The 12366-nt window shown below is 37.1% G+C and overlaps 2 protein-coding genes across 3 annotated transcripts in view; both read left to right on the forward strand.

Moving 5' to 3' along the window:
* Positions 1-12366, forward strand: part of LOC134225421 (uncharacterized) — an 850799-nt gene that overhangs the window by 361989 nt on the left and 476444 nt on the right. The window lies entirely within an intron of this gene.
* LOC134221767 (uncharacterized) lies at positions 854-2092 on the forward strand. The gene has a single exon (XM_062700952.1). It carries the CDS (start codon positions 854-856, stop codon positions 1943-1945), a length of 1092 nt encoding a protein of 363 aa, XP_062556936.1. The 3' UTR covers positions 1946-2092.

The raw sequence follows: 12366 nt of genomic DNA on the forward strand, positions 1-12366 counted from the left end.
ATAATTCGATCAAAACAAAATAAATATCATTGACGTTCATTAGGGTGGACCACTCTTATATGAAGAAATTCAAAATAATTTTTTCGAGACGTCTTACCCCCAGAAAATAAAGTTTTTTTGCTCCCAGAAGCTACTTTAAAATTTTTGGCCATTTCCGTCAAGTCTAAGTGGATGCTCAACGAGCATGAAGTTTATATGGGATAAATCGACTAAATATATGGGAAAATGCATACTTTTCACTTTGTTACCTCTAGGTGGCGCTGTACTCATTCAACCCCGCCAAGTGTCTGTTGGTTCTGCCGGGAGATTTTCAAGTATATATAATTTCCGAGGACGTTGTGAATTCGAATTGGGATTTATTCAGAGATGAGCAGGGAAATTTCTGAGGAATTATTGCGGATTTTTCCCTTCAATAGACTCACAGTCAAAAATTTTGTCACATCAAAATATTCTCCCACTGCATTATTTTCACGTACACTGTGTAACAGATTTTTGATTTTTTTTCTCTGATAGCTGATTTCAATCAAAAAATATTACCTTTCATCAATAAAAATGATAATATTAACAGAAATGTTGCGTTATCTGTTGGTAGTTAAGATTTGCTATGCCACTGAACTTAATTTTTATTTTTTGATCGGGAGATTAAAAAAATTAGTTCAAAAATGTTGTCATTCAGTGTAAGCTCATTCATAAAGCTTTTTGACAGATCTGTTGTTTATGTTTGTACTGCACCTGAAGTTCTCCAGTTCGGTTAGCTGCTTGTTTCGCATTTCTCTGAATTGGTAAGTAATATTTTCGAGAGCTCTGAATGTTAAATTTACTTAAAAATAGAACTAATATTTTAGGAAAGAACATGGCAAGCAACTCTCCATTTAAAGATTTTCACCAATCAACTGAAGCAGTAGAAGAATGCCTAATCGACTACGATTTGGAGGAGTTGGAAGAGTTGGAGGATTCAGGGGAGCACGATTGGCAGCAGCAAACGCTTCGAGTGGAAACTAACATGGCAACTGATAAACACCACGATTTGTTTTTCTGTACATTTCTTGTGTACAAACGACAATTTAAAGGACAGTCGTCAGGAACATACGTCGCCCGTTGGGAAATTTCGGCAGGAAGCAAAAGAGAATTTATACGCAAAATTTGGCTTCTTTCGGAGGAATACTTGGCTCGTGAGGTGGTGTTCGTGACAAGTGCTGATGGAACCTCTTGCCCGTCGTGGAGTTCAAGCGAAAAACCTGTCGAGGATGAGTTTCACAAGTTCGCACTTTTCCAATCCGGTCGTCGAAATTACACTTTGGATAAATTGAACGAAGAAAAGAGCAACATACTACAGAGTTGGAGGGGCAAGGATATTTCCCTGTTTCTTCATATTTATTCTCTTTCAGTTAGCAGTCGATCAGTGTGGAACTCTGTCAAGGACGTCTTGATTGATCCAGAAGAAAAGGATCGATCTGGTGCTGCTATGACTCATGCAGTTTTTGAACTTGCAGATGAATTGAGAGCTTTTCACTGCAACAATATGGATGGACACGGAATGGCATGGTCATTTTGGGCCAATACTGTTTTGAATGCTCCCGCCCATTTGAGGGAGACCATGAAGGATCATCCTCCGCAGCACTTGGCTCATTTGTTTCGTGCCAAAGAAGGAATGCGTGTGGAAGCAATGCGTCGGGAATTGCACGTAGTGCACAGCGTCAATAATAGTTTTCATGAGGAAATTGCTGGTATACGTCAAGTGTATAATGTCCTGGAAGCCGGATTTCAAAGCGTTGGCGCCACTATGGAGATGTTAAAGCAGCGTATAGAGGCATTAGAAATCCGCGATAAGCTGAGTGAATCTCTTATCAGTGCTATGGAAACTTCTGTTAACGTACAAGAAGATCTACAGGGTAAAACGTTGAGCTTGGAGATAACTGACGTTGATGATACTGATCATATGTGAATAACGATTGAACTTGGATTTGAAACATTTTTTATTTTCTTCTTTTCAACGGTTTGTACAGCAATAGAATCTTAAGCTGAATTTAGAATTCGTTCAACTGGTATCTCGTACAGTGAGATCAACTAATCCCTCTGGGGCAGCGTATGTTGGGTCGAACTTTCCCCCGGGTATATAACCACATTTTCTGAATAAATTGGTCATGTTGAATTTAGCAAATGAGTTCATTATTTCTGCAATAAACATTTTAGTATCCTTGTTACTGTTTTCTTGGTAAAAGTGTTGCATTCTTCGTTTCGCGAGACCGAAAACAATTTCGATTGGATTATAAAAAGGTGCATATGCCGGCAAGAAAATTATGAATACCCCTATTGATCTGAAATATGACACACTTTTCATGTCACAATGGATGCGCGCCGTCCATAACCCATATAGAGTGATAACCTGGGTATGTTTCGACGAGCTTACTTCGCAATGCAAACTGTTTGCAATGTTGGAAAAAAGTTAGTCTGGTGAAAGTGCCTTCTGTGTAGGAACATTCCAGCATACCGTGTTGTCCTATCATGCAAAGGCAAGACACCCTTGCCTTGCCTTTCGAACGAATTCTCCCTTACAAACAAGTCTTTTACCTTTTGCTGCATATCCTCGAGAACGGAGCATACCCCGGTTATCAAACGATATCTCATCTAAAAACTACAGGTTGAACAAATCCCAATTCAGATTATTCAATTCGAAGCTAAATCTATAAATGTCCTCATTAGGGTGGCTCAAAAAACACTTTTTCAAATTTTTTAATGGGCCGCCCTCGTATTCGGTTCTATTTGGTGCCCTGATGCTCTGGACAAAATTTCAGCCGAATCGGTCAATGTTTGGGTGGTGCTAAACTCGTTGGAAGTTTATATGCAAAAATGTATGCAGAAACATCCAAAAACAGTGATTTGCAGCTGGAAGGCACAATTTACGATCAAGAACCATGATACTCATTCATTTATTGTAGAATTAAATACAGAATGTTATGCTGAAAACCGCGAGAAGATTAGAGTTTATTAGACAAAGATATTAGCATTTTACTGGAGTGTTGTAGGCGTGAATTTATTTCTTTTCAAAGGTAAAAGAAACGAAATTTGCTCAAACCCCACTTCAGAAAATGGTAATAACATTGCCGGGCAAACTCTAATCTTCTCGCGGTTTTCTGCATAATATTCTGTATAAAATTCTTCAAGATCTGAATGAGTATCATAGTTCTTCATCGTAAGCTGTGCCGTCCAACTGCAATTCACTGTTTTTGGATGTTTCTGCATACATTTTTGCATATAAACTTTCAACGAGTTTAGCACCGCCCAAACGTTAACCGATTTGGCTGAAATTTTGTCCAGAGCATCAGGGCATCAAATAGAAGCGAATACGAGGGCGGCCCATCAAAAAATTTGAACAAAGTTTTTCCCATACTAATTTGAGCCACCCTAGTCCTCATGCCGTATTTGGATAGCTCTTCGTTCAAGGCTCTTCCAAGTAAAACCTTCGCTGTTCTGCATATACTTGAAGCTGAAATAGTCATTTTGAAAGTTTTCGTGAAAGTCACTCTAGCTACATCTAAAAATAACAAGGGACGTCGTTTGTACAAGTCAACTAGCCACTGACGGTGCCCATAAGTGAACTTCTTCACGATAGCTGCGTGCTGCTTCCGATAGAGAACCCCGCTTTTTTCGTACTTTTGGATCCAATTGGAGATTGTAGTTTTGTGCTTGCCGTAGATTACCGATAACTTCGCTCGAGTCATCCCGAGGAAATAGTACCCGTATAAGACAGGGATTAAGGGGCCCTCCTTAGCCGTGCGGTAAGACGCGCGGCTACAAAGCAAGACCATGCTGAGGGTGGCTGGGTTCGATTCCCGGTGCCGGTCTAGGCAATTTTCGGATTGGAAATTGTCTCGACTTCCCTGGGCATAAAGGTATCATCGTGTTAGCCTCATGATATACGAATGCAGAAATGGTAACTTGGCTTAGAAACCTCGCAGTTAATAACTGTGGAAGTGCTTAATGAACACTAAGCTGCGAGGCGGCAATGCCCCAGTGGGGGATGTAATGCCAACGAAGAAGAATATAAGACATGATACATAGTATTATCGGATGCTCTTCGCCGTTTAACTTCAGCAATGATATCTGCCATTTTGAGTCTAGTTGTTTGACCATAGATATTCAGAATAAAGTATGTTAAGAACTTTTGAACTGATTGGAAATTATTTCAAAAGATTATTGGTATTACCTGGTATAATGCTGGCTGATGAAATGCGGGAAGTTTTTTGAATGAATTTAAGAATTCCTCCCAGACGTAAACACTAGATATTTCTTTGAATGTTTTTGTTTATCTTCCGTATCGATAGGGGTTTCAAATTCTAGGATACCATGTGGAAACAACCTGTTGTATGTAAAATTTAATTGTATGTACAATTGAATTGATTTATTATGCAAAAATAACCAGACATATTATGCTATTTGCTGAGCTTTATCAAATACCTTTATGTACAGACTCCGTAATTTCATTTATTTGTGTTGATACACATAATAGCAATCTATAGTCAAATTTCGTATATAGGATGTTATCAATATTTCGACCATACCATATGAGCGAGAAAATATTTTGACGTTTCTGAACATTTGTCGGTAAGTCTATCAATAAATGAAATTTGCAATACTAAAGATTTCCAAAACGATTTTGTAGGGGGCTTCTGGGAGGAATGTTTTGGGAAATATCTGGAAGGTTAATTTCTGAAGGAATTTATGGATTATAAGAATTTTTCGGAGGAATTTGCAACTGAATTTCCATGAAAAACACCTTGACATATTCTCGGAAGAATTCCTAGGGGTGGGTGGCTGTAAATTGGTTTAAAAATTCTTTGTGATATACGAGAGGAGTTGAGTGTAAATTTTGCAGGGTTCTCAAAGTAATTTATAAAGAGTTCCTGGAAGAACTTCTGGAAGAATTACTGGAGGAAAACACAGAGAAATTTCGTAATAGCATCTGGAATTTTTGAACTCCACAGATTTTTTTAAAGAGAATTTAGAGGAAATGCTTCAGAGAAAAAATCTTGCAGGGATCTCCGGAGGTATAACCTGAGGGACTTCCGGGGAAACTCCCTGAGGAACTTCCGAAATTTTGCCAAAAAAAATTGTCACCAAAAAAACATAATATGCATCTGTTAAATATCTTGGCTGTGCATATGCACAGCACATGTTTCGAAATGGATAAATTGATATGAAATTTGCGGAAAAGAATCCACGTGTCTTGGAGGGACTCGAACCCTGAACCTCCTACTCTCTAGATAGACGTGATAACCTCTACATAACAAGACCACTTAAAGGTCACGTTTGCGGAAAAGCCATCAGAATCCGAGTACCAACCTCCACCGCGGTTAGCTCTTTTTTGCAAATTGAATATCTTTCGGATGCTTGATTTGTCCGATCGCCACATGTGCTTTACTGTTGTTAATTTATTGTTATCATTTGAAAAGTGAGAAATAGGGAGTGAAAAGTGAGACTTCTCACTCCTCATTTCTCACTTACCACTGTAAAAAGTGATAATGGCGAAGTGAGTAGTGAGACGTCTCACTACTCACTTCGCGCTTCTAACTTTTCACGGTAAGAAGTGAAAAATGAGGAGTGAAAAGTGAGACGTCCCACTTCTGAGAAATGAATGAGGAATGAGGCGTCTCACTTTTCACTCCTCATTTTTCGCTTCTTACTTTAAAAAGTTAGAAGCGCGAAGTGAGTAGTGAAACGACTCACTTTTCACAGCGGTGTCCTATTCGGGCAAATGACCCTTTTGGCCAAATGACTGCAACTGAAGAGCAAGAAAAGAATAAGAAGGAAAAAAAATGTTGATGCAGACGGAGTCTGCTACGGAATGTTCAAGCTCATCGGAGGTTTATCACATTCCTAGACCGGAACGGAAATCGAATCCAGCCACCTACAGCATGGTCTGCTTTGTAGCCGCGTATCTCACCGCACGACAAAGGAAGGGCCCTTGGTTTTCCATTATAGTATTTTTGGGTACTAATGTGCGGCTACAAAGTAAGACCATGCTGAGGGTGGCTGGGTTCGATTCCCGGTGCCGGTCTAGGAAATTTTCGGATTGGAAATTGTCTCGACTTCCCTGGGCATAAAAGTATCATCGTGCTAGCCTCATGATATACGAATGCAAAAATTGTAACCTGGCTAAGAAACCTCGCAGTTAATAACTGTGGAAGTGCTTAATGAACACTACGCTGCGAGGCGGCTCTGTCCCAGTGTGGGGATGTAATGCCAATAAGAAGAAGAAGAAGAAGATGTGCTGTAATGAATTTTTCGCAATTCCTGATCATAATACCTGATTTACAGTTCGTTCGTGTTTGAGTGATTAAACGGCCTACTTTTTCTTACAAATGAAATTAATTAAATAATTCTGTCCATTATGCAAGTCAAATCTGATGTATGTATTGTATATGACAATATGTTTTTTTCAGCACGTGTTGTACGTTTATCTCACGATGTTTGTCGAGTTCGATAAATATGAGTGCTGAAAAAATCGAGTTTTGCAAAAAAGTTGCACACGCTAACTGCTGCAACGACAAAAATGGGCTTTAATATGATAAATCTGTGTTATCTGTTTAGATGTAAACTAAATAAATGAAAAAATGAATGATAAATCTGTGCCAAAATGGTCAGTCTAATCTTTTTCTTACTGTTACACCCTCCGGTGCAAGAAAACGATCTCAAACAAACAAATAAAACAATAAACATACAATCTAGCTTTCTTTCCCATAAACAAACCTTCTTTTTCTCTAAATTTCGGGCTACAGTGGAAAACCCCAAATAATAAACAATTAAATTTACATACATACAAATCTAGCTATAAACGTCATTTGTAAGGGCATGCGGTAAGACACTTTTTCCTAACGAAACGAAACGAAACGAAGTTTAAAATGTGTATTCGAAACGAAACGAAACGAAATATATATTTACTTTCGAGACTTCGAAACGATACGAAATGAAGGTCCATTTAATTCGAAATTTTACGGAACGAAATGAAATTTTAATTTTTAACATTTTACAAAATTGGTTCACACGCAACTGAGATATATATCTCCAAAGTTGACCATTTTGTATGAAAAACTGCAAGTGGGCTTTTTATTATGCAGGTCACTGTAGTAACAAAAGAAGCAGTCTGTGATAAATCGCCGCTTTCCCGTTTACAATTGGCGAAAAGGCAATACCCCAGCATTAGTGCCGTACCAAATTTCTCTTTATTATCATATTCAGGATATGATTCCTTCCTTAGAAGTAGACATTTTGCCTAGACTTGTAGATATAATGTCTTCAATGAAAGCAAAACCTGTCTAGTATGACTTAAAGTGATATTATATATGAAATGAAATCTGCGTCTGGAATGAGGCAAAGAAATATGATATCCATTCGTAAACAGTTTTTTGGTATTAGACAAAATAATGTGACCGGACGTTTCGCGGGACAGTCCCGCATTTTCACTATGTGTCTTGCGCTCAAAAGCGTTCCGCGAAACGTCCTGCATTTAACTTAATGTCCCGCGAAATACATATTTTTCTAAATATATAATTAGCTATTTCTCTGTGAATATTTTCAAAGAAATTTAATTGGGTTTCTAAAATTAACAATTTGTTGTAAGGCTATCATATAGATCATAGAAGTCAAGTTTAAAATGTGCTTCCATCACTTTGACGAAATTATTTATATAGTTTGTTTTACTCAAGTCTTAAACCCTGAGAATCTTGTCAGCAGATTTTGATTCTATGTATCTCCTGCTGCATTATTAACTAGATTTCGACACGGAGCGCCCAAAATCCCACGCCATTTAAATTTCATGTGCATCAAAATCTTGCAGAAAATTTAGTTGGAAGACGACCTCTAGATATTGGATATCGATAGTAATAGTTTCATTGAATAACTTGATACTAAAAATTGCACTGAAAATATGAATATCGTGTTTTGGGTTGCCTTACATTTTAGGATAATTTTCCGGATTATGAACTTCAACGGTCTGAAATGAGACGGAATTTTAGATTTTCTGAGTCGAAATCAATTCAGTTACATTCGCTTGGAAAATAAATTGGAACAAAAACCGTGGACCATATTCCTGAAGGCGGAAGCTTCAACCAGAATAGACTTTATGATTTAACTCATTATTAATCGTCGTATCGAAAAAAAAGTGGACGCGAAATTTTTTCCTGCTGTGTCGTGCGTCAATTTTTTCTCGAAATTTCCAATTTGTTGACAACATCAAGAATAACGACGGAAAAAAAGAAAATGTGCAGCGGGTTTTGAGAGGAAAATAGGTTACCAAAAACCTTCTAATCGAAATGGGTAATGCTATGAATAACCTGAAGTCGAAATAGCATGATAACGTCCGGGCGGCGGCTGGCCTTCCTGTTGAACATCACCGACTACCGAGTCCCTTGCTCCAATACTCTTCTCTCCGGAGGCTGGAAAGGAGTAGCTTTATGAAGAAATGAAGAGTAGAGGAAACGGTGCTGGATGATAATATACAGGATTAATGCGATAAGTATTGTGAAATAATGTATGGAAATTGCCAATTCCAACCCTTCGTCCACTTAAAAAAATGTAGTTGAGCGTCTGGAAATATTATGTTTAGCAATTCACCAAATCCGGTTCCTTTCTGAGCGTTACGTTGCACAAGGATAATCCCAATTGTTGAATACTTATTGAAAAAAAAAACACTTTTTTACCCAATTTTATTAAACCTGTGTGTTCCGTTTTTAGTCAACGCCATTATTCTTAGTTGCTAAATTTATTATTATATTTAACTTTTGTCGCTAGTCGAAAGTTTTCACTGTTTGGTCCAAATGAAAAAAATAAGTTATAATATCCAAAATGTTTAATTTTCAAAGTTAACTTTAGTCTGTGTGTGTGTTCATGAAGCATTACAAGAACCATCATTCTTTGAAACGCTGATGGGGTGAAACGTAGTGTTCCTATATGAGGAGGGTTGGTCCTGGATGGCTGAATATGAAGCAGAGTGCAAGACTGATGCTGAGCGAAATGTGATAGTTTGGGCACATCATCGACTTCTGATTTTGATCCCGACGCATTTTTCGGACCACCGGCAAAAAAATGAAGTTTTTGAAATTTTATCTGTGGAACTGAGCTCTGCCATTTGAAGCAATCAATGTAGCTGCTAATATACGGGCCATCCACCGAAGGAAGCTGTATTTGGTGAGTCGTATCCAATTGTGTCTTTTATTCCGCTTTTATAACCTTGAAAACAATACGTAAAAGTTCCATTGCAATAATCCGTTCACTCTAGGGAAATCTTAATCTCTCTCTGAAGCATTATTAAAAATATAGACAATGATTGTATAAAGTCATGAGGACGTAGAAAGAATTGCAATGGATTTATATTTTAGTTAACAATTTCGAGCATTTTTTAGTAATACTTTGAAATACGTGAATGTGCGTAGGTATAGAAGTAATCACAAGCCTTCAACTGGAGAACATTAAATATTGTTTCATTTTTCATTGCATTCAGATGAGACTGATACATGTACTATTTTGCTTATGAGATCACCAAAAGTTGCTCATCGAAATCGAATACTAAAAACATCACTATTGTGTGATGCAGTGTAATTTCTGGTGGTTTACCAACGGAGAATGAATTATGAAGTGTCTTATTTCACAGTCAATAATATTTACGCAAAATTGCAATCACTGAATTGTCATTTTATGATTCATATTTTCATCCTGATAGGATAAAATTTTTGATCAAAATTAAATGTCAATTTAAATTCTAAAAATATATAAGGGGGGAGGGGTTTTAATTTATTTTTGCTCTTTATCGTTTCAGAGAGCGAGCAAAGGCGCTTAAACCTAGGCTAATTAGCCAGGGCAAGGCTAATACCTTCGCCCCATCCGAGGGAAATCATCAGCCAGGATAACGGAGTGATATAAATTTCTTAGCAAAGACACTTCCAACGTTTTTTCACCAAAGTTCTATCATTTGCTTATAATGATACTCCTAAACCTCAAACCCTACCAACCATCCAACTCCTTGACATCTATGAGGGCGTCGGTGAGTCGCTGGCCTCTTGCTAAGTAGATGTCATATCATCATTTCCTTCCCTTCCCTAGTAACGGAGAAGATGGGCGTGGCCAGCAATGGTAGCTTTCATGCTTTATCATTTGGACCCCCAATTGGATTGCCATTAAATCCCAAATGGAAATCCATAAGCAATTGGGGTGAAAGTGTTAAAGAATATACATGACAGCTATCAGTATGCAATCTACGAAATACTCCGTTACAACGCAACGCAACGCAACGCAACGCAACGCAACGCATTATTAATCGTCGTATCTACTCTTATTAGGTAATTTAGAAAATGTTATTAAGGTTATTAGAAAGATATGTCTCGCTACTAAAAAATAATATTCTAATAAAATTATATACATTAGAAGACGTTCAATGGCTGAAAGTCATTTAACTACAATGCTATTTAACTGCAATTGCAACAGTTGCATATGAAACTCAATGTCAGCTACAAAATTGCGCTGTAAATTGAACTCTTGAAATAAGCTTCGACTTCTAAAATGAGTTGCCGTTATAAACAGTCGAACAGTTAGCAAACTAAACCTTGGTAACAAAAAAGCTCTGAAAAAATTTAAAGCTTTAATTTACGTGCATTTCTTAAACATATTCTCATATTCAACTATGACCTTTTTTGACCCGCGCTCACCCATAATTTATCTGGTCACTTTCTGAATGTATTTTTTTTTTGATAAATAGTATCCATCTTTCTGAACATTGTCTAATATGTTAAATAGTCCCTTTTATAAAAATTAATTACAGTATACCCCCGCTGATCCGACAAATGTATGGCCGGAATATCGAGGTTCCTGTCGTTAATCCGACTGTCAAATTCATACAAATGAACCAAAACAGAATCACAGCACAAATTAGAAAACTGACACCATAATGTGTTTTGATACTTTTTAATCCGGGAAATTCCGAATTAGCGAGATCCGGACTAACGAGTTGTCGGATTAACGAGGTCCGGAATGCCGGGAGGATACTGTATACAGGAACTCCTGTCATTAATAAATAATAATTAGTAAAGAATTTAGCTATTTCTGGGGAATTGTACATTCTGGCAAATTACGTTCTAGCAACCGGAGTAGACGAAAATAGCTCATAATATCAAATGTTGATAAGATAGCAAAATGAGATATTGACATGATTGATATTAGAGATAAAAGATCAGATGACAAAATCAAAATTTTACACTAAAATATCATAAGAATATCAAGTTATGCTATTTGTAAGAAGTGATCAATATCATGTGCCATTAGTCCATAGCATATCTTGATGTTCAAATGATATTTCGGTGCAAATCTTTGATATTGTTGCCTGTTCTTTTATCTCTTATATCAATCAAAACCATATCATGTTTTGTTATTCTGTTCATGGCTTCTGCCCGGGAAACGGTCTATTCTGGCATATGGTCCATTCTGGGGAATGGGTTTATGGTAAAAATCAATCTGATAAATGGATTCTGGCAAATGGTTTTGTGGCAAATGCCATATAATCCTTGAGCTATCTTAAAACCAGATAATGAATGCATAGATTTTATTTTCTATCTAGTGGGCGTATACGTAGATAAAGAATTGGTAATACAGTGTTGACCCGATTTTGTCACTCCCCGATTTTGTCTACCCCCGATTTTATCACGTTTTCCACCCGATTTTATCACGAACCGATTTTGACACGTTTTCGACCCGATTTTGTCACCCCAAAAAATTTTGTCATTCTTTTTATTTTCGTAAATAATACCAAAAGCAACATTGATTTTCATGAAATAACTTTCACCGTTTGTAGTTTATTACGAACAATTTCTGAGTACCTGGGAAATATTCTGTAAGCAATTTCGACAAGAAATAACGGGTACCGTTCACGCATTTGGCCTTTCCGAGGCATAAAATGATTCATATTTGTGGAATGAATTAAAAAAAACTGAAAATATTTTTTTCCAATTTTGTCACATACCCTGTTTTATCACCCCAAAATTCACCAGGGGGGTGATAAAATCGGGATATTAATGTAGCAAACTTTTGTTCGCTAAACGAATCCTTTGCACCTTTCTAAAATGCACAAAGATATTTCAGATTGTATTTCTGAAATGTGATTGCAAAGTTTTTACGACAGCAGTTTGTCAGGTATGTAGAAATATTATTTTTCTTTCTCATACAAACACTTGTAACAAAATGATATCATTTACTTCCAAATTCAACCTTTTTAGGTTGGGAGGCTCGAAGACCCATAGTCTTATATACAATCAACTCGACGAACCAAGTTATAGTCTGTTTGTCCTTGTATATGTGTTTGTGCATATGTTGTCAAATTCA

The sequence above is a fragment of the Armigeres subalbatus genome, chromosome 3, assembly GCF_024139115.2.
Source record: "Armigeres subalbatus isolate Guangzhou_Male chromosome 3, GZ_Asu_2, whole genome shotgun sequence".
Classification (NCBI taxonomy): domain Eukaryota; kingdom Metazoa; phylum Arthropoda; class Insecta; order Diptera; family Culicidae; genus Armigeres; species Armigeres subalbatus.

Excerpts from the sequence above, each read along its gene's own strand:
- LOC134221767 (XM_062700952.1), top strand. The coding sequence starts at position 854 with ATGGCAAGCAACTCTCCATTTAAAGATTTTCACCAATCAACTGAAGCA.